Source organism: Cebus imitator, unplaced genomic scaffold (assembly GCF_001604975.1).
Source record: "Cebus imitator isolate Cc_AM_T3 unplaced genomic scaffold, Cebus_imitator-1.0 Scaffold348, whole genome shotgun sequence".
NCBI classification, from domain to species: domain Eukaryota; kingdom Metazoa; phylum Chordata; class Mammalia; order Primates; family Cebidae; genus Cebus; species Cebus imitator.
In genome coordinates this window covers 1,219,833-1,244,891 of record NW_016107663.1, presented here as the reverse complement: position 1 = coordinate 1,244,891, position 25,059 = coordinate 1,219,833, and the positions used below count along the sequence as shown (strand labels likewise).

At 52.2% G+C, this 25,059-nt stretch overlaps 1 protein-coding gene and 1 long non-coding RNA gene across 2 annotated transcripts; both read left to right on the top strand.

Annotated features, from left to right (window-relative positions):
• Positions 1 to 5,463: 5,463 nt before the first annotated feature.
• On the top strand, positions 5,464 to 23,406 carry ISG20 (interferon stimulated exonuclease gene 20). The gene is made up of 4 exons (XM_017506122.2): positions 5,464 to 5,785; positions 6,054 to 6,305; positions 20,062 to 20,262; positions 23,171 to 23,406. The coding sequence occupies exons 2-4, from the start codon at positions 6,078 to 6,080 to the stop codon at positions 23,285 to 23,287; spliced, it is 546 nt and encodes a 181-aa protein (XP_017361611.1). The 5' UTR covers positions 5,464 to 5,785; positions 6,054 to 6,077; the 3' UTR covers positions 23,288 to 23,406.
• LOC119467895 lies at positions 14,352 to 20,055 on the top strand. Its single transcript, XR_005196530.1, has 3 exons — positions 14,352 to 16,186; positions 19,439 to 19,534; positions 19,651 to 20,055. It is a non-coding gene; the product is annotated as an uncharacterized LOC119467895 (long non-coding RNA).
• Positions 23,407 to 25,059: the final 1,653 nt, after the last annotated feature.

Here is a 25,059-nt window from a genome sequence, read left to right as displayed (position 1 = left end):
CATACCGTATTGGTCACTTTGTGACTAGCTTATTTCACTTAGTGTCTTCATGTTGTGGCGTGTGTCAGAATTTTATTTTTTAAGAGACTGTTGCCCAGGCTGGATTCAAACTCCTGGGCTCAAGTGATCCTTTTGTCTCAGCCTCCCAAGTAGCTGGGACTACAGGCACATGCCACAATGCCTGGCAGACTAAAAAAAATTTTTTTTGTAAAGACGGGGTCTCACTATGTTGCTCAGGCTGGTCTTGAATTCCTGGCCTCAAGTGACCCTCCTGCTTGGGCCTCCCAGTGTGCTGGGATTACATAGGTAAGCCACTGCACCTGGCCAGAATTTTCTTTTTAAGGCTGAATAATTTTTTGTATGTATATACTATGCTTTGTTTATCCAGTCTGTCAGCAGACAATACTTAGGGGTTACTTCCCCCTTGGTCATTGTGAGTAATGCAGCTGTGAGCATGGATGTACAAATAGCTCTCCAAGACCCTCCTTTCAATTCATTTAAATATATACCCAGTAGGGGAATTGCTGGATCATACAAAAAAGTAAATCTTTTTTCTTTTTTTGAGACAGAGTTTCGCTCTTGTTACCCAGGCTGGAGTGCAATGGCGCAATCTTGGTTCACCGCAACTTCTGCCTCCTGGGTTCAAGCAATTCTCCTGCCCCAGCCTCCTGAGTAGCTGGGATTACAGGCACCTGCCATCACACCTGGCTAATTTTTTGTATTTTTATCAGAGACAGTGTTTCACCATGTTGGTCAGGCTGGTCTCGAACTCCTGACCTCAGGTGATCCAGCATGTTAGCCTCTCAAAGTGTTGGGATTACAGGCATGAGCCACTGCACCTGGCCGATCACATCGTAATTCTATAGTTAGGTTTTTTTGAGGAACCGCTGTACTGTGAATAAGGGTTTTGATTTCTCCACATCCTTTTCAACATTTGTTTTCTGTTTTTCCATAGGAGCCATCCTAGTGGGTATGAGCAGATGTGGTTTGGATTTGCATTTCCCTGATCATTAGTAATATTGAGAATCTTCTTACAGGCTTTTTGGTATACGGTTACTTAGCATGTGTTTTATAATATGTATCCATTAGCATAGTTTTACATGTATTAAACCACATGAAATTGCTAATAGTCTACAGTTTTTTGTTTTTGAGGCAGGGTCTCACTCTGTCACCCAAGCTGGAGTGCAGTGGTGCAATCTTAGCTCGCTGCAACCTCAGCCTCCCCAGCTCAAGTGATCCTCCAAACTAAGCCTCCGAAGTGTAGCCGGGACCACACCTGGCTGATTTTTCTGTTTTTAGTAGAGATGAGGTCTGGCTACATTGCCCAAGCTGTTCTTGAACTCTTGAGCTCACAGGATCTGCCCACGTTGGCCTCCCCAAGTGCTGGGATTACAGGCACGAGCCATGGTGCCCAGCCCCAGCCCCACTGTTTCTTATGGTTCAACCTGTAGTATATACAGTTGATTGTTGAACAACGTAGGGATTGGGATGCTGACTCCCCATACAATAAAAAAGGTGCACATAACTCGATTCCCCCAGAATTCAACTAGTAATAACCTGCTTTTGACTGGGAGCGCTACTGATAACAGGCAGCTGAATAACACATATCTTATATGTTGTATGTATTATATCCTGTATTCTTATCATCAAGTAAGCTAGAGAAAAATAAGATAAAATGTATTTCAGTAGTACTGTATCTAAGTTTTTTACTTACATACGAGATGAACCGTCTGTCTGAAATGGCAGCAACCACAGCTGTAGACTTCAATCTATAACACATATCCAGCAATTCAGCTTTTTCCTGCAATGTCATGACTGTTCTGCGTCTTGGGAGCACGTCCAGCATCAGGGATGGCACTCATGGGTCCCGTGGTGTGATTCAAGGTTTACAGAATTGCACTAAGCTTGATGAAAAATACCACAAAAACTGCAAGAGATCACTTTTTACTGGGATACCAGATTTACTGGATATGCACTGCTCCTGTGGGGATGATTACTATCACACGTTTTAGGTAGATGTTTGCAACACTCCAGCTCACTACAATAACAGGAAGTGGCTACGTGAACATTAGTACGCTATGTACTGAAGTTAATTTTATGCAGTTATGGCTTAAGACTGCATCTTTGCATTTGTTTACATTTCACTTGACTGAGAATGGTGCCGTGTATGGGCTGTAGGTAAGTTTTGTTAAATTTTACCCTTTAATAATATATGTGCATAGTTTATCGTAGTAAGTGACAGACTAGTATTTACATGTATTTTATACATTCACGACATACCTAGCTTCTTTGATATATCTCGGCTATGCAATTCATCTGAGTTTTTCCAAATTGTTGAAAAATCTCCCCCAAAATTTGCAATATATTGATTGACACAAGTCTGCATGTAAGTGGACCCATGCAGTTCAAGTCCATGTCCAAGGGCCAACCACCATTTAGGAATACACATACACATTTTAGGGATACGTGCCCAGCAGGGATGGAGGTGGCTGGGATGGGAGAACATGTCCCCTGTGGGGAGAGGTGCCTCTCACCCTCCAGTGTCTCAGCCTGTGTCCTGAGGCCAGTGCTGTGGATTCAGGGAGGGCCACAGAGTGGCCGACTTGGACCTGCTGTGGTGATTACAGATGGTCAGCTGTAGCTGGATATATGTCTTGAAAGGCTGACAAGTTTGCACCGAGTGACTCACTCTCCTGCTGTCACCTGATCCAAGAGGATTTGTGGGCAAAGCTTGCCAGTGGATGACGCCAGTTAAAACCGGAGCATCGGCACCGGGAAACCCTGGCTGGGGTCGGGCTTCTCTCTGGGTGCTGAGCCTCCAGTGGCTGGCATCCATCAGAGCACACAATACACTTGTAAACAGTTCAGCTGGACCCAGGCAGGGTCCTAGGTGCTGGGGGGCCAGCATCGAACCAAACAGATGGCAGGGGGAACAGCAAATGAACAAGTAAAATACAGTATTTCAGAGGGGCTCATTCCTATGGGAAAAGGCCAGAGAAGGGGATAGGAAGTAAACTTTTCGTTTTTAAAGTCAAGATCTCCCTGTGCTGCCCAGGCTGGAGTGGATTGCCTGTCATAGCTCACTATTGGCTCAAACTCCTGGGTGCAATTGATCCTTCCAGCTCAGTCTCTGGAGAAGCTAGGACTACAGGTGTGAGGCACCACAATGGATTATTTTTTTATTTTAGAGATGAGATCTCCATGTGTTGCTCAGGCTGGTCTTGTATTCTTGGCCTCAGGCAAATCTCCCACCTCAGCCTAGAGTAACTGGGATTATAGACGCTAGCCATTGCCCCAGCAGGAAGTGCAGATTTAGAGAGGTCAGAGGCGGCTTCATGGAAATACGTCACGGAGTGGGAGCAAAGTGATCCCCACCCAAGTCACATTGGAAGAGCTTTCAAGAGTCAGGGGACAGCAAACACCCGGGCCTTGAGACAGGAGCATGACCACGTTGGAGGAAGAAAGCAAGCCTGTGTGGCCGGAAGGAAGTGGGTGAGGCGGGAGTGGTAAGGGCATGGGAAGGGGGCTTACCTTGGTAGCACTGCCTGTCCTTCCACCCGAAGCAGAGACCTGATCTTACTGGTACTCTAGTCATCAGTCCTAGTCCTTGGGAGATGCAGGGGGTTTCAGAACAGCCTGGAGGTGGGTTTAAGCCTAAAAGAATGGCCTTAGATTGAATAGTGATGCAAGGTGAGGCTGGAAAGGCGGGGGGGCTGATGAAAGAGGGTCTGGAAACTGCCTGGAGTTGAGGTTAGGTTTTTTTTGGGTTTTTTTTGGACAACAGAAAATCACTAAATTTCTTGAGCAGAGAAGTACTGTGATGAACGGTACAAGGGATTAGATTTTGGGGAAATTTAATATAGTGGGACTCAAAGGACCACTCTGAGCAGCGCAGGAAGATGGAAGTGGAACACCTGGGAGTGACTCCTGCAGCCTCATGGGCCGGGCAGGTGAGGACTGGGGTAGGGCTTCCACAATAACAGGGAAATGGTAAGAATTAGAGGCAGCTCGGGTCAGACAGAGTAGGCACAGAACAGGGGGAAAATAATTTGGAGGGGTGGGATGTGTTCTGAGACCCGAGGAGGTAAGCGGAGGTGAAGGTGTGAGGGGTTGCAGCAAAATCTGAGGATCACCAGGGGGCACTTGGGGATCCCATGGGGATTGTAAATCAAACCTCCAATTGGATCTTTAGGGGGTTACTTTTTAAGTGCATGTCCCCATAAAGTACAGGAATGTTACTTCATTTCCTCCTAAATCAGGGTAACAAACCTTTATGAGCCGGGCGCGGTGGCTCACGCCTGTAATCCCAGCACTTTGGGAGGCCGAGGCGGGTGGATCACGAGGTCAAGAGATTGAGACCATCCTGGTCAACATGGTGAAACCCCGTCTCTACTAAAAATACAAAAAAAATTAGCTGGGCATGGTGGTGCGTGCCTGTAATCCCAGCTACTCGGGAGGCTGAGGCAGGAGAATTGCCTGAACCCAGGAGGCGGAGGTTGCGGTGAGCCAAGATTGCGCCATTGCACTCCAGCCTGGGTAACAAGAGCGAAACTCCGTCCCCCCCGCAAAAAAAAAAACAAAACCTTTATGCATTTGAAAAAAGTTCCCACAGTCTGAATTAAAGCAAAAGTTGCTTATTCAGGATGGGAACCAAAAATACTCTGTTGCACCTCCAGTTTGCTTCCAATGAACGATAAGCAGGGGCAACGCCTTCTCATGAAGACTTGTCTCAGTCTTTTGTTTTACTTTTGAGCCCTTTTAAAGTTGGGCATCCAAATCCCACTTGCTGAAAACATCACAGAGCTGGGGGAGTTCCTCTTCAAACCACAAATCTTCACACTGGGAGGCAGTGAGACTGGAGGGGTCCGTGTGGATTCCACACACACCTGGGGTAGGAGGCTCCCGTTCGCTGGGGGCGCTCAGCTCATCGGATCTCACCGCAGTGCAAGGCGAGCACTTTCCTCATTGAAGGTTGATTCTCTTTTTACCCCAGTTGTAACTCGTTTGTCATTCGCTCAATACCAAGCACTCCCTATCTGGCAGGCACCGTTCTAGGAGCTCGAAGTCCTGGCCTGGGCAAGTGTGGACCCAAGGAAGCGTGGCTGGGCTGGTGGGGGCTCCCCCAAGGCCTGCTTCTCCTTCAGCCTCACAGTGTCAGCCCCACTGCAGGCAGAGCTCACTGAGGCATCCGGAACCCACAGGGGCCTGTAAGGGCTCCCTCGCTGCTCCTTGCCTTCCCTGGATTGGAAGTGTGGCTAGCCACCGCCATCACACCTTTCTCCTGCCCATTCCAATCAGTGCCTATGTGTCCCAAGAGGCAGCTTTCCTGCCACCACGAGAGACCACTGAGTATCAGACTGGTAGCAGGCCCCACTACTTGTGGGACATTCACTGGGCTCCAGTCCTGGGGATGTTTATTCTCTGGGCGGAGGGTGAGAAAGGAAAGAAAAATGTTGCAATCCACTCCACGCACGTCAGATGCGTCATCGGAGGAGGGGGAGGGCCGGGGCAAAGGAGGGGCATCCTGACCTGGACCTGCCAGCTCCGTCAGCCCTGACTCGGCCAGGAGCGGAGGTCCCCACCTGCCGGTAGCCCAGGAAATGGAGCGGCCCAACCCACGTGCCCGGCCTCCCGCCCCTGACTTCACTTGATAACAAACCAGAAACTGAAACAGGGTTGGGATGCCCGCTCGGAGTTAGAGATGAGTCACTGCTGAGCGCGGCTGCAGTAGCTGAGCAGTGGCAGCAGAGAGGCAGACGTGAGCCGAGGGCACAGAGGCAGGCAGGTGAGAGCAGGCAGCTGGAGCAGCTGCTGGGGAGGCAGCGGGAGGGGCCTTCCTGGTCCCCAGGCTGCTGGGCAGGCCAGAGGCCCTGAGACCCACGGGCAGGGGCAGGCAGGGGGAGGAGGGAGGCAAGAGGCCAGCTTCCACTGTGGCCAGGTGGTGTGGGAAACAAAGGGCAGGGCGGAGGGTAAGGCCAGCTGGGGTTGGCTGAGGACACCTGGAGGCCTGGTTGGCCCAAGCATGAGACTGCCCCCCATACCCTTTTCTCCAGCATCTCTGAGGGTTCCCAAGGAACATGGCTGGCAGCCGTGAGGTGGTGGCCATGGACTGCGAGATGGTGGGACTGGGGCCCCTCCGGGTGAGCGGCCTGGCCCGTTGCAGCCTCGTGAACGTCTACGGTGCTGTGCTGTATGACAAGTTCATCCGGCCCGAGGGAGAGATCACCGATTACAGAACCCGGGTCAGCGGGGTCACCCCTCAGCACATGGTGGGGGCCACACCATTTGCCGTGGCCAGACTGGAGGTGAGTGAAGGCCAGTCCAGCGGGGGCTACGGAAACCACCCCCTCCCACCTCCCTGGCTCCTTTCCCCTGGTGCCCATCTGTGACCTGTGACCTTACTTGTAAGATTCCCACACTGCCGTGGGAGAAAGCTTTTGGTGCCTCCAACCTTCAGAGAACCTTAGACTCAGATCTTAGATCTTAGCTCTATCTGGATTTGGTCCAACTTGCCGGTCTTAAAATGGGAAAGGTGAGTCTGGTCTGACCTTCCCCCACACAGTGACTTGGGGTCTACAGTCTCCATTCTTCCCTCTACCCCAGGCTGCCACTAGTGAGACCTGTGGGGAAATGAAGCGATTCTCGGCTGAGGCCCCGGCAAGGGGCTTTGGCCCTCCCAGTCCTGGAGAAAAGGCCCTGAGCCTCTTTAGCAGAGGGTGGACCTTGCTCCCAGGCTAGCGTTCTGACCCAGACCAGGCAGTCTGCTCGGTTTGAGTCCTGAGTTTGTGGTCCAGGGATTTCCTACACTCTTGCCCTTTAGCTGATGATGATGTCATTTCCAGGTCTTACTTTCTGTTTCTTTGAATTACTGAGTGGAAAGCAAGACGCAAAACTGTCAACAGGGTTAGCCACCCCTGGGACATCTCAGAAGGGCAGGCGAGCTTGTCAATTTCTAGACACCATGGTACATTTGAGGAAGTCCAAGGTTCCTCTCAGCAGCACACACCCAGTCCGTGCCAGGCCCCAGGTGCTAGGGATGAAATGACAATAGCCACTATTGACTGAGCACTCACTATGTCCTGGCCGCTCCCCCAAGCACTGGTCATTCCTGAACTCATTCACTCCCCACAAGCACCCCTGCCTGGCGGGTTCTCAGGTGCTGTTACCGCAGAGTTAAGAGGGTCAGTTTCAATCCCGGCTCCCATTCCTTAGCAGCCAGGTTACCTTGGGCAAGTTACTCAGCCTCTTTGTACCTGGTTAAAGAAGGATACTAGCAGTAGCAACGTTGTTGGATTACTGAGAGGATGGAGAAAAGGTCTAGAGAGAGTGCCTAATTAAGTACTCAAAAAAAGTTAGCTGCTGGCTGGGTGCAGTGGCTCACTAATCCCAGCACACAGGGAGGCGGAGGTGGGTGGGTAGCTTGAGCTCAGGAGTTCGAGACCAGCCTGAGCAACATGGAGAAACGCCATCTCTATAAAAAAAAAACAAACACCAAAATTAGCCGGGAATGGTGGCACATGCCTGTGGTCACAGCTACTCCAGGGGCTGTTATTGCTTGAGCCCAGGAGGTTGAGGCTACAGTGAGCCAAGATGGCACCACTGCACTCCAGCCTGGGCAACAGAGCCAGGAAAAAAAAAAAAAAAAAGGTAGCTATTGTTTCTTCTGAGCTGCAGCCAAAGATCACTCGTTGGTTCACAGAAAAAAAAGAAAAGTTAGCTATTATGATTTTTTTGTTGTTTGTTTTATTTATTTTTAACCGGAGTCTCGCTCTGTCACCTGGGCTGGAGTGCAGTGGCGCCATCTCGGCTCCCTGCAACCTCTGCCTCCTGGATTCAAGTGATTCTCCTGCCTCAGCCTCCCAAGTAGCTGGGATTACAGGTGCGCAACCACCAAGCCCGGCTAATTTTTTTTGTGTTTTTGGTAGATAAGGGACTTCACCATGTTGGCCAGGCTGGTCTCGAACACCTGACCTCAGGTGATCCACCCATCTCAGCCTCCCAAAGTCCCAGGTATGAGCCACTGCGGCCTGCCATGATTGTTTACCTTATTATCCCCACATGACAGATGAGGAGCTGGGGCTCGCTTGATTATTAGTTTGTTAGTGCCGCCATAACAAAGCATCACCCACTGGGTGGCCTAAACAACAGGAATGCCCTGTCCCTGGGTTCTGGAGGCTGCAGTCTGAGGTCTAGGTGTCAGCCGGGTTAGTTCCTTCTGAGGGTTGTGCGTGGGAATCGGTTCCCTGCCTCCCTATCAGATTCTGGGGGTTGTTGGCAAACTTTGGGGTACCTTGGCTTGTAGATGCCTCACTCAGCTCTCTGCCTTCATGTTCACATGGCATTCTCTCTCTGTGTGTATGTGTGTTCAAACTTCCTCTTTTTATTTTTAATTATTTTTGAGTTGGAGTCTTGCTCTGTCGCCCAGGCTGGAGTGCAGTGGCATGATCTCAGCTCACTGCAACCTCTGCCTCCTGGGTTCAAGTGATTCTCGTGCCTCAGCCTCCGGAGTAGCTGGGATTACAGGCGTCAGCCACCTACCACACCCAGCTAATTTTTGTATTTTTAGTAGAGCTGGGGTTTCACCATGTTGGCTAAGCTTGTCTCAAGCAATCCACCCACCTTGGCCTCCCAAAGTGCTGGGATTACAGGCATGAGCCACCGCACCTGGCCAGCTTCCTCTTTCTTTTTGATACAGAGTCACTCTGTTGCCCAGGCTGGACTGCAGTGGCACGATCTCAGCTCACTGCAACTTCTACCTGTTGTGTTCAAGTGATTCTCCCACCTCAGCCTCCCAAGTAGCTGGAATAATAGGCATCCACCACCACATCTGGCTAATTTTTGTATTTTTAGTAGAGATGGGGCTTCGCCCTGCTGCCCAGGCTGGTCTCGAACTCCTAAGCTGAAGTGATCTGCCCACCTTGGCCTCCCAAAGTGCTGGGATTACAGATGTGAGCCATGGCGCACCTGGCCTCCAACTTCCTTTTTTTTTTTTTTTTTTTTTTTTTTTTTTGAGACGGAGTTTCGCTCTCGTTACCCAGGCTGGAGTGCAATGGCGCGATCTCGGCTCACCGCAACCTCCGCCTCCTGGGTTCAGGCAATTCTCCTGCCTCAACCTCCTGAGTAGCTGGGATTACAGGCACCCGCCACCATGCCCAGCTAATGTTTTGTATTTTTAGTAGAGACGGGGTTTCACCATGTTGACCAGGATGATCTCGATCTCTTGACCTCGTGATCCACCCGCCTCGGCCTCCCAAAGTGCTGGGATTACAGGCTTGAGCCACCGCGCCCGGCCTCCAACTTCCTTTTTAAAAGGACACCAATCGTATTGGATTATGAGCCACCCTACTCCGGTATGACATCATCTTACCTTAACTAATTGTATCTGCAGCAACCTTATTTCCAAATAAATCACATTCTGAGCTACTGGGGGTTAGGATGTTAACATATGAATGAGAGAGAAAGGGACAGATTTCAAACCATAAACTGAGTAACTTCCACTGTTAAGGCAGTTGGACTATGGGACAGCTACCCAGGAATCCAAACTCAGGCTCACAGTCTCTAGAACCATGCTGCGGTCCCCAGCAGCCATATGCTGCTAGTTAGCTGAATTCAGACCCGGAATGTGGCTGCTTTGAACTGAGATGTGCTGTAAGTGTAAACAGCACACTGGATTTTTTTTTTTGAGACAGAGTCCCGCCCTATCACCAGGCTAGGGTGCGGTGGCGCGATGTCGGCTCACTACAACCTCAGTCTACCAGGTTTAAGGGATTCTCCTGACTTGGCCTCCCAAGTAGCTGGGATTACAGGTGTGCGCCACCACGCCTGGCTAATTTTTGTATTTTTGGTAGAGACAGGGTTTCACCATGTTGGCCAGGCTGGTCTCGAACTCCTGACCTCAAGTGATCCGCCCACTTCAGCCTCCCGAAAGTGATGGGATTACAGGTGTGAGCCACCACATCTGGCTGAAGGCTTGTATTTTAAAAAAGAGACAGGCCAGGTGCAGTGGTTTATTCTGTGATCCCAACACTTTGGGAGGCCAATGCAGGAGGATGGCTTAAGCCCAAGAGTTTGAGACCAGCCTTGCCAAGATGGCGAGACCTCCTCTACAAAACAAAAAAAATTAAAAATTAGCCAGGCATGGTGATGTGTACCTGTAGTCCCAGCTGCTCAAGGAGACTGAGGCAAAGGATTGCTTCAGCCCAGGAGTTCGAGGCTGCACTGAACTATGATCATGCCACTGCACTGCAGCCTGGGTGACAGAGGGAAACCCTGTCTCTGTTAAAAAATAGAATTAATTGAAAAATTAAAAAGAGCCATAAAATGCCTCAAAACTTTTATATTGATTACCTGTTGAAATGATTGTATTTTGGTTACGTTAGTTAAATAAAACATTAAAATTAGTTTCACCTGTTTACTTTTTACTTTTTAAAATATGGCTGTTGGGTGATTTAAAGTTACATTTGTGGGCTGGGTGTGGTGGCTCACGCCTGTAATCCCTGCACTTTGTGAGGCCGAGGCAGGTGGATCCCTTGAGATCAGGAGTTCAAGACCAGCCTGGCCAACATGGTGAAACCCTATCTCTACTAAAAAGACAAAAAACTAGACTGGGCATGGTGGCAGTCACCTGTAATCCAAGTTACTCAGGAGGCTGAGGCAGGAGAATAGCTTAAACCTGGGAAGCGGAAGTTGCAGTGAGCCAAGATCATGCCACTGCACTCCAGCCTGGGCAACAGAGGGAGATTCCGTCTCAAAAAAACAACTACATTTGTGGCTTGCGTTATATTCTATTGGACAACACTTTCTAGAAGTGCAGGTTGAATAGCCCTTACCTGAAATGCTTAGAACCAGAAGGGTTTCAGATTTTGGATTTAGGATTTTTTTTTTTTTTGGATTTTAGAATATTTGCATTATACTTACTGGTTGAGCATCCCAAATTTGAAAATCTGAAATTTGAAATCTTTGAACATCATGTTTCCTTCTGAGTGTCATGTTGGCACTGAAAAGCTTAAGATTCTGGAGCATTCGTAATTTGGGATGCTCAGCCTGTACCAACAGGATAGTGGGGGAACGCTGGGGACGGGCACACTACCTCAGCGTGCTTCTGGGAAGACTCCGTGAGGCTGGTGGCATTTGAAAGGGGTGGAGGAGAGTCTGTGTAGGCAATTAAGTGGGCTGTAGGGTGCCACTGGAGATTCTTGAGCAATGGCATGGAGGGATAAAAACCAGTTTCAAGAAAACTAGAATGGAAGTACCATGCAGGATAGACAGGAGTGAGAAAAGAGCTGACAAGAAGAAGAGTCAGAGGTCCGAGGGAGTGGTCACCAGGGCCTGCGTCATCTTTGGCAGACAGAGAATTGGAGTGAAGAAAATGTGAGGACAGAGGAGATCAGTGGAGAGTCACAAAGAGGGGAGGACAACATGTGGAGTAAGTGGGGGTCTGTTCAGGTGCTGATGGGAGACCCAGGGACACTGCAAGGAGCTCCCCACCCTCAGATCCCCACTGAGCAGTCATGGTGGGCAGTATGTCCCTTTCCTTCCTCCTTGTCCCCAATTTCCCTCCCCATCAGAGAGACAGAAAGGGGCAGAGGAGCCCAGAGCAGGGGGAAAGGAGGCAGTAGAGCAGTGCCTCGCCCGGCCCCCGTACATCCGGACCTGGAAAACCGCAATTCCCTGGGCACCCTTGAGCACTGGCCTAGGGGCCTGGACACCTCAGTCTTCATCCAGATTTCGTGCAGAAATGCTTTTGTTTCTCAGAGGCTATGCCAGGTACAACGCTTTAAGCGTGTGACACAGAACCCTGCTCAGACTGGGCACCTGATAGCCACTGAAAGACGAGTCGGGAGTCTGAAGACCAGGCAGGTCTTTGGAACCACATCGAGCTTCCCAGTTCCTGCTCTGTCACCTGTCGGTCTGTACAATCGTCAGCAAGTTCTTGAACCTTTCTGAGGCTCCATTTACCACTAATAAAAGAGGACTCGAGGTGCCTCCTCCCTGGTCTCACGCGGGCTGGACGCGGTGACGTGGGCTGTGGCCCTGAGCGCAGTGCCTGGTTCATGGCTGATATTCGTTAATTGCGCCCATGGAGACAGAAGGGCAGAAACGCAGTCCCCTCTCCGATTTCTCTTGGGAACTGTGGTCTTAGACGCTGGCCCTCATTTTCTGCCGGCGGTACCTGGTGTGTGTGCTGCCCCTCTCTCCCACCCTGCTGCCGGAGAACTTCCCAAACCTGGCTCAGATCGTGGCCGTTTCCCCCCATTCAAATATCTCCCGTGTAAGGTGTCAGGAAAGGGTCCAGTTTCTGCTTTCTGCACATGGCTAGCCAGGTTTCCCAACACCATTTATTGAACAGGGAATCCTTTCCCCATTGCTTGTTTTTGTCTGGTTTGTGAACAATGAGAACACATGGACACAGGGAGGGGAGCACTACACACTGGGGTCAGTTGGGGGGAAATAGGGGAGGGACGGTGGGGGGTGGGGAGCTGGGAAGAGATAGCAAGGGGAGAGATGCCAGATGTAGGTGATGGGGAGGAAGGCAGCAAATCACACTGCCACGTGTGTACCTATGCAACAATCTTGCATGTTCTTCACATGTACCCCAAACCTAAAATGCAATAAAATAAATAAATGGGGAAAACAAAAACAAAAACAAATATCTCCTGTGGCTCCCTATGACCTAAGGTCCCCCCAGCTCAGCACCCAGCAGTCATGCTCTCCAAACCCCTATCTACCTGCCTTTCTTGCTTTCTCTCATAGCTCGCCCATTGCCTACCATGCATTTCAGCCAACTCCTATTCCCTCCTATCCCCCATCCCTCTCCCCAGAAATACCATCGTTCTGGTAGCCCCAGGCCAGGAGAGACCTTTACGATGCACTTCCCCCCTCCTGCCCACCATCCCTGCCCCACTGGTCCCTGGTCCCTGGCCCTCCTTGCTGTCGCTCATACACTTCGTAGCTTGTCCATCCACCCACTCCATCTGCTTGCTTCCACAGCTCTTACGATACACTTCATCTGCCCCCAGACTGGAACCTGTGTTTTGCACACAGGTGACTTGAGAATGTTTATGGGATTGAAGTTGAACTGATTTTCATAAATACAAGAGTTCTCGCCTCTGCCCTAGTGTTGGCCTTTGCTGTGGAGATGCAGCGAGGCACAGCCGTGGGGGTGGGGAGAAAGCACCCTGTCTTTACACTGGGCCGCCTGTGGATCCAATCCCAGCTTTGCCTCTGGATTGCTCTGCGTCCTTTACCTTATTTCTCAGCCTCTCTGTGCTCCCCTAAGCAGGATCCTCTGTAACACAGAGATGACTAAATAGTGCAGGTGTATCCAGCCCCATGGCCCAGGCACTGTTCTGAGCAGGCTTCATACTCCCCCCCCACAACCCTGGGAAGTGGTTAACTAGTCCAGCACTCCCATTTTATAGATGAGGAAGCTGTCCTAGGAAGGGGTGGAGCAGAGACTCAGATTCTGGCTCCGGAGCTGGAGCTGTGGTGTTCAGATCCTACGCTCAGTGTGTGTGAGTGTGCTCTGTAAATGCTGAGTGTCCAATGTATGTAAGAGGTATGAGTGGAAACGTGGGTCATAATGGTCATCATCTGTCTCTGTGAATGAGGACACTACGTGTCATGTTGTCGGAGGCTGTGGAGACAGTCTGATCCCACTCATCATCCATAAGTTTTTTTTTTTTTTTTTTTTTGAGACGGAGTTTCACTCATGTTACCCAGGCTGGAGTGCAATGGCGCGATCTCGGCTCACCGCAACCTCCGCCTCCTGGGTTCAGGCAATTTTCCTGCCTCAGCCTCCTGAGTTCAGGCAATTTTCCTGCCTCAGCCTCCTGAGTAGCTGGGATTACAGGCACGCACCACCATGCCCAGCTAATGTTTTTGTATTTTTAGTAGAGACGAGGTTTCACCATGTTGACCAGGATGGTCTCGATCTCTTGACCTCGTGATCCAGCTGCCTCGGCCTCCCAAAGTGCTGGGATTACAGGCGTGAGCCACTGCGCCCGGCCATCCATAAGGTTTTAATCCCAAAGAGATCAGGTTCACGGGCTCCCAAATGAGCTGAGGGCCCCCAAAGGGCAGTAGCCTAACAGCCCTTTTATGAGACCACATAAGGCCAGGTGACACCTGTCAGGTGAGTCTAGGGTTGGCCAGCCCTTGGTTTCATGCAGGGACTTTTTTTTCTTTTTGAGACAGACTCTTGCTCTGTTGCCCAGGCTGTAGTGCAGTGGCGCAATCTTGGCTCGCGGAAACCTCCACCTCCCAGGCTCAAACAATTCTCATGCCTCAGCCTCCCAACTAGCTGGAATTACAGGCATGTGCCACCACGCCCAGCTAATTTTTGTATTTTTAGTTAAGCAGGGTTTCACCATGTTGGCCATGCTGGTCTTGAACTCCTGGCCTCCAGCAATCCTCCCGCCTTGGCCTCCCATAGTGTTGGGATTCGAGGTGTGAGCCACTGCGGCCGGCTATGCAGGCATTTTCCAAAGGCCTCTTACCTCTCTGTCTCTTCCCAGGAGTAGTGAGTGTGCCCAGCCAGCAGTCAGCAATCAACTAGCCCATGGTGGTCAGGAGGCTCTGGGGAGTCCCAAGTCTGCCCAGAAGGGCTAGCACTTTAGGCCACTGATGTAGTGGGGCCCCCACCCAATTCTTTTTCATTGATTGCAATGTGCTGCCATTACTTCTATAATGTAAGTGCTTATGATCTTCCGACCTCTCTGTGTCTGACCATTAGCTAGAGGGGATATTCAGCAATGTTGGGAGACATTTCTGGTTGTCACAGTGGCCGGCATCTAGTGGGTGGAGACCAGGGAGCTGCCAAACATCTCACAATGCCCAGGGCAGCTCCCGCCCCTGCCACACACACACAACAAATAAGTATCTGGCCCCACATGGCAACAGTGATAAGGCTAAGAAACCATGGTCTGTAGAGAGCCCCACAAATCAGACTCTCAGCACAGGAGGGAATACGTGCACTGGGGACTGGCATCCGGAGAGGGGCAGTGATTTGCCCGAGGACACACAGGAAGCTATGATACAGATCAGTGCTCAGACTCAGGGGTCCCATCTGGTGAGTTCGTTTTTCTTCTTCCTTTTAAAAAATCTAATGGTGGTTTTTAGTAACTTGTAAATAACTTTTGTCAGTTAATGTTCTTTTAACGTCAAGGCGGTACAATGAGGGGCATCTGCCCCGGAAAGCACCGTGGTTGCGGACACAGATGCAGGCAGAAGGGAAGTCATGGTAGCTTGTGAACAGGGAGAGATTTCAGCTGTGGCCAGCCCGGTAGCCCTTGCACAGGTGGGAGTGTCCTGTTGGGGCCCTGCCACCTGGCAGGTCTCTCTGGGGCTCGGCCAGATGAAGGAGGAAGGCTTCACTATCCAGATTTGCCCCAGGGTAAGCGGCCTTGTGGGAACCAGGCACCAGCCGCAGGCAGGGACACCACGGGATCTTGGCAGGGGACAAGAGCAAAGCAGGGGGGCGGGAGAGCTGGAGTCACTCCAGAAGGTGAGAGTAAGGGACCTGGTTCTCTGCAAGAACAGCATTGTTCGGGGCCCCTTACTCATGCCTCCTCTCCCGGCAACCAAGAAGGAATGAATGGGTACATGAACAAATGAACGATGGATGAATGAATGCATGGCGGAGGCGGCAGGCCCTGAACCGCTCAGTGGGATTCAGTGCAGAGATGTGCAGACTTCTTAGACAGGAAGAATCCCCTGACACCCTCCCTGGAGATTTCGATTTAATGGGTCTGTATAGGGCCTGGCCGTCCTGGATTTTTGGATTGGGCACATCTGGGGAATACTCGGAGTGGAGCGGAAACACAGTGGAAGGTATATGCAGGCAGACAGCCACACCTGGCCGGGCACTCCCATGCTTGTGACCTGGGCGCACACCGCCCTGCACGCTGCTTTGCTGGTGGGTCGGATGGTATGATAGTCAGTACCTTATAGGGCTGTCACTGAGTGCCCGTGTGTGCCTGGTCACGCCCGGTCCCTTGGTCCTCAGTAGGTGCCAACAGTCACAACTACAGTAACAATGACAGGGTCATGCGGATCCAGACACTGCACTGCGCTTTCAGCTGACCAGCTGTGTGACCTGGGCAAGCCCCTTAACCTCTCTGATCCTGAGCTCCCTCCTCTGTCAAATGGAATTAAGAATACTCTCATTGAGGAGCTTCATGATGAGGTAAGGAAAGTGCCTGGCATACTGCCAAGCTGCTAAGGGATCAGTAAATGCCCATCCCCCAGCCCCACCCCAGTTCTTTCCAGGAATTTGAGAGACTCCTTCCCCTGTGTTGGAAAGCAGCAAAGTCTGACACATGTGCCTCATGACACTGACTCAGGACAGATCCCGTGGCCAGCAGGTCACGCAGCCCCGAGGCCGGCTTGTCACTGCCTTTTCCCGACTCCTGGGCTCCAGCAGGTGGACTGACTCCTTCCCTTTTCAGACCTGCCTCAGAAAGTCCATGGAGCCCTGGCTGCTACTGGGCCACTCAAGCCTCACCAGTCTTGGCCCTCATCTGACAAATGGGAAAGCTGAAGCCCAGAGGGTCTTTGACATCCCTGAGGGCACACAGCAAGTTCCAGCAGTCTCTTTCTGCCAGTTCCAGAATCTTTGTCCCAAAGAGTTCGTGTCTCTCTGCTAAATAGATGGTTTTGTTCTTTCCCTTCTTCCTCTTCCTTCCTCGGCCTGTCCCCCGCCTCTTATTCTGTTTGTCTCATGGGAAGTCCCATAGTGCCTCATGTAGACCCCCCCCTTCCCCTCCCTGGACTCTCAGGCGCGGGAAATGATGAGTTTCCCGGGAATCTACATCATGATGACTCGTCCCTTCTGTGTCTGGGCCTGGCTGAGGCTGCTGCTGGGATGGTGGATGAGTTCCTTCAGGGCTTTGCGTGAACTGGGCCTGAGCCAAGCCCCTAGATGGGGAAAACAGGCCACATTGTTCTAGAGCGCAAAGGACATTAGCGAGAAAAGCCACGTGACCCATGGCCGCCCACACACCCACATCTCCACGCCCTGTGCCATTTCTGCCCCCTGCCAGGTGCTGGGCGGTTTCCTCTGCACTGTTTCCCTTGACCTGCTGCTCTGAGGTCGTGTGCCTGTTGTCATCTGTTAAAGCCTCAATTTTTTTTAAATTGTACTTTAGGTTCTGGGGTGCATGTGCAGATCATGCAGGATTGTTGCATAGGTACACACAGGGCAAGGTGGTTTGCTGCCTCCATCCCTCCGTCACTTACATCTGGCATTTTTCCCCATGTTATCCCTCCCGAACCTCCCCACCCCCAGCTGTCTCTCCCTTAGCCCTCGACAACAGACCACAGTGTGTGATGCTCCCCTCCCTGTGTTCATGCGTTCTCATTGTTCAACACCTGCCTATGAGCAAGAATATGTGGTGTTTGGTTTTCTGTTCTTGTGTCAGTTTGCTGAGAATGATGGTTTCCGGATTCATCCATGTCCCTGCAAAAGACATGAACTCACCCTTTTTTCTGGCTGCATAGTATTCCATGGCGTATATGTGCCACATTTTCTTTGTCCAGCCTATCATTGATGGGCGTTTGGGTTGGTTCCAGGTCTTTGTTATTGTCAACAGTGCTGCAGTGAACATATGTGTGCATGTGTCTTTATAATAGAATGATTTATAATCCTCTGGGTATGTTAAAGCCTCAGTTTTATTGCCATTTCCCAGGTGACCCCTAGCACACTCAGGCTTGAGAAGTGCTGCTGTGGTTCATTCTCCAGCACTCTCTCCCTAGTCCTCTAAGGAGAGCATGGGCTCTGTCCAGAGAAGGCCTCCAACCAGACCATGTGGCCAATGGGGCAGGCTGGCGACACTGCCTGTTGACGGTGGATGGATAGGCTCTGCCTATCCATGACCCTGGACAAGTCACGACCCTAGACAAATCACATCTTCTCTCTGAGCCTCATTCTCCTGTCGTTGCCAGGGGAAGACATGTAAAAGGGACCACATCATGTCCCAGGAGGCCACTGGCCATCTAGAAGGAGAAGCAGGCCACCAGGAAGGTGTTAGCCACCAGAAGGCTCTTTCCTGGGGCCCAGGCTGGGATCGAGGGCTACATGCAGAGGAAATGAAGGCTGTCATAGAGCTGTCCAAAGGGGGCCTGAACTAGCCACAAGCTGCCCCGTTCCCTAGTAAAGCTCGCATCTGTTCTATTTTCAGGTCCCCTTCCCACCCTCTCCAACGGTAGCTGAGTTAAAGCAAGCTGACTGGCCTGCGTGACCAGAGCAGAGCAGGCTGTCCCTGTGGGAGGCGAGGCAAGGGACGTGGGGCTGGGGCACTTGCAGCTGAGCCCCCGGGCGGGTGGAGGCCTGGAGTGGTCGTTCACGCGTCTAGCCCGGTGTGGCAGTGGCAGGCAGGCTCTGCGTTCAGCCCGCTGGCTTCAAGGCCTGGCTGCCACTAACTAGCTGTGTGGCTGTCCCAGCTATCAAATGGTGCTTAGCAAATCACACCAAAACTTACCGGTTCAAACAACGTTAATACGTATTTGGCTCAGCTGCCTGCAGTTTGGGCAGGTGATCTGCAGTGGGGACAGGCGGTCAGTTAAGGCACCTTGAAGGCTAGGGGCTGGACCCATGGGAAGATTTGCTCGCCCACCTGTGTGGTGGCTGGTGCTGGCCTGCTGTGGCCACGTTACTGTCTCGGTGGCTCTTCCCCATGGTTTCTCCAGCATGGTGGCTTTGGGGTGGCCAGACTTTTATTTATTTATTTATTTTTTTGAGACAGAGTCTCGCCCTGTCACCCAGGCTGGAGTATAGTGGCATGATCTCAGGTCACTGCAATCTCCCTCCCAGGTTCAAGCAATTCTCCTGCCTCAGCCTCCTGAGTACCTGGACTAGCCACGATGCCCAGGTAATTTTTGCATTTTTAGTAGAGACAGGGTCTCACCATGTTGACCAGGCCTGTTCTTGAACTCCTGGCCTCAGGTGATCCACCTGCCTCAGCCTCCCAAAGTGCCGGGGTTACAGACATCAGCCACCATGCCTGGCTGGTGGCCGGACTTCTTATAGAACTCTGGTCCTGGAGAGAAGTCACAGAAGTCATACAGCCCAGCCCAGATGCAAGGGGTGGGGAGTTTGATTCCATCTTTTTTAAGAAGAGTTTCAAGGAATTTGCAAACTTGTTTTAAAATCATCAGTGTAAGCTTGGGCATGTTACTTCTCTGCATGTCAGATGTTTCCTTTGTAAAACTCAGTCCAGTGCAGCGCGCCCTCCTCGCTGTTCGTTTTCTGTGGCTGCCTTAGGAAGCCATCAACCATCAACTTGGTGGTTCACAGCAACACAGATATATCCTCCTACCGTTCTGTAGTTTCGAAGTTCAGCGTGGGTCTCACTGGGCCAAAATCAAGGTGTCAGTGGGGCTAGATCCCTTCTGGATGCTCTGGGGAAGAATCCATTTCCTTGCCCTTTTTGGCTTCTAGAGGCTGCCTGAATACCTTGACTCACGGCCCCTCCCTCCATCTTCAAAGCCAGCCACAGCCTGTTTTCCTCACGTGGATTCCCTCTGACCTCCACATGTAAGGACCCTCGCGATGATATTGGGCCCACCTGGGTAGGCCAGGCAATCTCCCATTTGAAGGTTAGCTGATTAGCAACCTACATTCTGCCCGAAACTATAATTCCTCTTTGCCAGGTAATGTATTCACAGATCCTAGGGACCAGGGCGTGGACATCTTTGGGAGGTCATTATTCTGCCCGCCACAATAGAGTTGTTGGGAAGATTAAACAACATAATCTACATGACGTATTTTGACGCACGCTTGGCACCCGGGAAATACTCAGGCCGTTCTAAGCACTGCTCCTACACGGTTCAGCTCCTGGAAAAGTCCAGGCGGGCTTTTGGCACAGACTGAAGCTATCGAGTGTGAGGAGGGACCTAGTCCAGTCGCCTCTTTTCAGAGATGATATATTTGAAGCCCAGGGAGAGACGATCATTTGCCCAAGGTCACACAGCCAGTCAAGGAGGGGTTGCTGCCTTGCCAGCCCCAGACCTACCCGGAAGATGCTGGGTCATGTAGGGGTGGGCATTTGTCTTCCTGGCCAGATCCTGCAGCTCCTGAAAGGCAAGCTGGTGGTGGGTCATGATCTGAAGCACGACTTCCAGGCGCTGAAAGAGGACATGAGCGGCTACTCCATCTATGACACGTCCACCGACATGGTGCTGCGGCGTGAGGCCAAGCTGGACCACTGCAGGCGCGTCTCCCTGCGGGTGCTGAGCGAACGCCTCCTGCACAAGAGCATCCAGGTGAGAACCTCCTCGCCCCTCCCCCTCCCCCTTCTTCCCCTCCTCTCTCTCCCCCTTCTCCCCCTTCTTCCTCCCCCTCCTTCCCCCTCCTCACCCACCTCCATTTCCTCCCCCTCCTTATTGTCCGCCTCCATTTCCTCCCCCTCCTCCTTCCCCTCCTCCTTGCCCTCCTCCCCATTCCTCCTTGCCCTCCTCCCCCTCCCCTCCCTCCGCCTCCTCTTCCCCTTCCCCCTCCCCTGCCCCCTCCGGGCAGCCTGCCCGAGGCATTGCTGGCAGGTCCTGCTGTGCCTGGTCCCTGGCAGGTACAGTAAGGATGGGGGCAGGGAAGGGAAAACACCCAAAAAGGTTTGCTTTTGTGGAAATCAAGCCAGTTACCCTGTGGGAAGTGAAGCTTGATTCCACTATAGAGCTCTGAGCAATGGTGTAAAGCACACACCTCACCTCAGATGTGTTCCACAGCAGGATCCAGGGAGCTGGGATATCTGTGCACCATCGGCCACAGCTCCTGCTGCTCCTGGGCACTGATTCCGCAGCACTTCTGGCTGGCAGGCAAAGCAGGCAGGAAAAGGCATGCGGATGTGGGGGGTTGCGAGTTGACCCTGTGGGAAGGGCAGAGGGAGAGGGGCCAGACACTAAGAGCCAGGGCTGTGCGCAGCGACCCTCCAGGTCGACACCTCTTTCTGAAACACCTGCTCCCTGCCAAGCTGCGCCAAATCCTGGGGATGCAGGGTGAGCAAGACCCGTCCCTGTCCCTGAGTTCTTGGTTGGTTGGGAGATGGCCCTTAACCAGGTCATCGGCACACATGGTAGAGTATCTGACGGAGGGAAGGGAAGTGCCCTGGGAGCAGGATGAAGGATGGGGCTGGCAGGGCCGGAGACCAGGTCTGAACAGAGCCTGAAGGGTCTTAGTCAAGAAGGGCAGAGGAGGGCATATGGAGTGGGGTCTGGGCGAGCCAAAGCCTGAGGCTGGGGGAGGGGCTGGGGAGCAGGAAGCCCGCCCTCACCTGCTGGCAGGAACTGTGGGAACCCTGTCCCAAGCAGGGAACAGGCCTGGGTTTGGCCCTCTCTGTTAGCCTCGGGGCACAAAAGGCACATAAGGCCCAGGCAGGGCTTTTCCTGGAGCCCTTGTCACTCTGTGGCTCCCAGACCCAGGGGCCCCTCCCAGGCTCTGTCCCTGGGCTCATTAAGCCTGGTTGTTCCAGAAGCTCAGAACCCTGCCAGGCAGCTCTCACCTGCAGGGTTGCCCCTAGAAACCAGCCCTCTAGCCCTCCTCACGTGGGCAGTGGCGCTACTGATCACCGTGACGGCAGCTGACCCACAGGACACAAGGAGCTAACGTGGTAGAGTGGTCACAGTTGGGCAGTGATGTTACTGCCCCCCTGAGGGAGTGGAACGGCAGGCCTGGGGCTCCCGGCCGAGCTGCGTGCATGGAGGATGGGGCTGCACAGAAAGGAAGGGCGCTGCCGTTTATCAAGCCCTGTGCAGGGTGCCTAGCAGTGGGCATGCTCTCATTCCAACCTCTAAGGCAGGTATCATCAGGCCCATTTTACAGAAGAGGAAACAGAGGTCCAGAGAGGAAAAGTGGCTTGCTCACTGTCACTTATGCCCACAGGGGAGCTGGGAACTGGAATCTGGGTTTGTCTGATTCCACATCTGGGGCTCTTTACCTCCCTGCTTGGTGATGAAGGATGCTGAAGCTCTGCTTCTGTTCTTGGCTTCCTTCTCCAAAGAGCAGAGTGGTAGAGCATGTAACCTCCCTGTGCCTCAGTTTCCTCATCTGTCAAGCAAGGATGGTGATAGAGGCAATTATGCAGAGGCACAGTGTGGACGACGCCACCATGCTACCTGCTTGCGATAGTGTCCAAGCCAAAAAATAAAACATTAAAAAATAACACAGCGTAGTGAAGGCAACAAGAAAAAGCCTTTTTGAGTGGCCGCTGCACCAGGTATCCCCAACCCCCTGTCTGCAGTGCCTGGAAAAGGAGCCGCTGTGAGCATAGGAAGGCCTCTCTCGACAGAGGGACACCAAGAAGATGCAGCCAGGTTCAACAGCCCACTGGCTCCCATGCTGGGTAGTGGCCAGGATACCAGGCCTGAGCAGGGGGCGTGAAGGGAGAGGACAGGTGACTGGAGTGAGGACTTGCCCCACATCCCTGCCTCCTCAGCTCCACAACTGGCTGGCTTGTGTGTGAGCCTCAGTTTGACCGTCGGTGAAATGAGGGAATAAGCATATCCAACTCAGAGGTTTAACTTCAGCCTAGTGCACGGAAGAGCTGGTAAATGGTCATCGCGTCTCCCTTGAATAGACTGAGGGCTCCCTGACTCCCACAGCACTACCCCATAAGGTCTAGGCTCCTGACGTCGGCATTCAAGGCCTTCAGTGATAAATCCAGGCCCACTACCCCTCCCCACACTGTCTTTCACACACCCCCCGCCCCCGGCCTTACAGCTCTCTTATTTTATCTGCACACGCTCTCCCTGCCTCTAAATGCTCGCAGCCTTTCCTCTCGACGCTGGCGTCCTGCGTTCCCTCTGAGCAGCCCTTCCCCGTGTCCCTAGCTGGAGTTCCTCACTTCCTTCTCGGTGTTCTGAAGCTCCCTGTTAGAGTTGCCGGAGCCACGTGTGTATCTGACAGCAAGTCAGCAGCCTCTACTTCCCTCGCGGGACTGCAGGCGACAGAGGCACAGCCTGGCTCCCAGGTGGCGGGATTTTGTGCCCCTGGCCCCAGAGCTGCAGGCAGGCCAGCTCCAGCCACCTGCTGAGTCTCAGAGTGTCAGAGGCCTCGAGAGACTCCCCCACTGACCCACCTGGGGACTCTGGAAATCGGGATGTGGGCAGGGAAAGCCCTGACACGGGGCCTCTGAATTCAGCCTCATCCCAAGTCCCCACTCTGTACTTGTGTCTGCAGAACAGCCTGCATGGACACAGCTCAGTGGAAGATGCGAGGGCAACGATGGAGCTCTACCAAATCTCCCAGAGAATCCGAGCCCGCCGAGGGCTGGCCCGTCTGGCCGTGTCAGACTGAAGCTCCGTGCAGCCCGATCCCCAAGGACTAGAGGATTTCGGCTTTTTGGGACAGCAACTACCTTGCTTTTGGAAAATACATTTTTAATAGTAAAGCGGCTCTGTGTTTTCTCTACGCCATCCCTGGGTCCTCTTCTTGTTCTTTCTTTCTCTCTGAGCTGGGTTAACCGTGGACAGGACACAGTCTGTGTCAGTCTGTGTGATACTGGGAGGGAATGAAGTCTTATGAGGGGGAGGTGGGCAAGTGTCAATTTCCTTAATACCTTGAATCCTGTCGGTCCAAAAAGTGGCTTGGGAATCTAAGTAGCACGTGGCTTAATTACGAATCCCACACTTTGCTGCTGCACCCCAACCCTATTCCTGGTGCATTTATGCCCAGAGGGGTGGCATTATTTCCTGGAGTGGCATTCAGCTCATCTTGAGCTTGGTGCCACAGCATTAGTGGGCTGTGGCTTTGAAGCAAAGATACATTTGTGGGCTGTGGCTTTGAAGCAGAGGTACAGGAAACATCAAGGGTGCTACCCTGGTGACCTTGAGCAAGTCACGCTTCCTATTTGTAAAATGAGGAAGCAAAGGTAGTGAACTGTGGAGTCAGAGAGAAGCTGGCTGAAATCCTGTCTCTGTCATTTAGTAGCTGTGTGACCTAAGGTGAGTTACTGAACTTCTCAGTTTCTCCATCTATAAAGTGAGAATTCTAACAACTCTACAGTATTTGTGAGATGTCGCGTGCAAAGCCCCCAGCACCATGCCTGTCCGAGCTTAAGCACCCACCAGGTGTCGATAAGTCATTGTTCTTCCCTGGACCGCTTTCAGACCTAGGGGACCCCAGGGAGAGTCACTGCACGCTGTTTCTGGGCTCAGCTTCTGAGGGGAGGGCGTACTGTATGGGGAGGAGGCTGTGGGCCAGAGCTCTCCCTGGCCTCTAGAATCAATTGCAGAGTTCTTGTTATTTTAATAATAATAATTTTAGTGCATTCACTAAACAGAAGTTATTAGAATGGTGCCTGGCAATTTTTGTTTTCCTTTTTTCTTTTTTTTCACCCAGGCTGGAGTGCAGCGGCTGGATCTCGGCTCATTGCAACCTGCCCCTCCCAGGTCCAAGTGATTCTTCTGCCTCAGCCTCCCAAGTAGCTGGGATTACAGGCATGTGCCACCATGCCTTGCTAATTTTTGTTTTTTCAGTAAAGATGTGGTTTCGCCATGGTGGCCAGGCTGGCCTTGAACTCCTGACCTCATGTGATCCACCCACCTCAGCCTCCCAAAGTGCTAGGATTACAGGCGTGAGCCACCGCACCTGGCCAAGCTGTTCACTTTTTAACCTCCACAGGTGATTCTGGCCTTGGGGTATTTGAGTCACCTGTGGTGGTTTCTCAGCCAGACTGGTACGTGAGCACAGCTTTCTCACACTACAGCCAGCATCTGCAGAGTTTCAGATTCAGATTGCAGTGGAGCTCAAGAATGGGCAAGTTCCCCATTCTACCAAGTTCCCTGCTGCGTTTGCTGCTGCTGCTGACCTGGAGACCGCACTGCCTAAGCATCAGGTGATGAGGATGTGCAGCAGCAGTGGAGAGCTGGCCCCAGGGCTGGGGGCCACCAAGGTGCATTCAGTCATAGGTCCCGCCTCTCCCCATGCTGCCTCCCTATGCGGTCTGTTCATGCAGAGAGGTCCACAGCCCAGCAAGATGGGTCCCAAATAGCCCACTGCACAGATGAGGGACTCCAGCAAGGTTAAGAATCCACAAGGTTCCAATTCAGACCTACCTGATCCCCAAA

Bases quoted from the DNA above. Each gene is read 5' to 3' on its own strand.
- ISG20 (XM_017506122.2), top strand. From the start codon at position 6,078: ATGGCTGGCAGCCGTGAGGTGGTGGCCATGGACTGCGAGATGGTGGGA. The intron at 6,306-20,061 runs GTGAGTGAAGGC...CTTCCTGGCCAG, and splicing joins TTGCCGTGGCCAGACTGGAG to ATCCTGCAGCTCCTGAAAGG. The intron at 20,263-23,170 runs GTGAGAACCTCC...TTGTGTCTGCAG, and splicing joins TCCTGCACAAGAGCATCCAG to AACAGCCTGCATGGACACAG.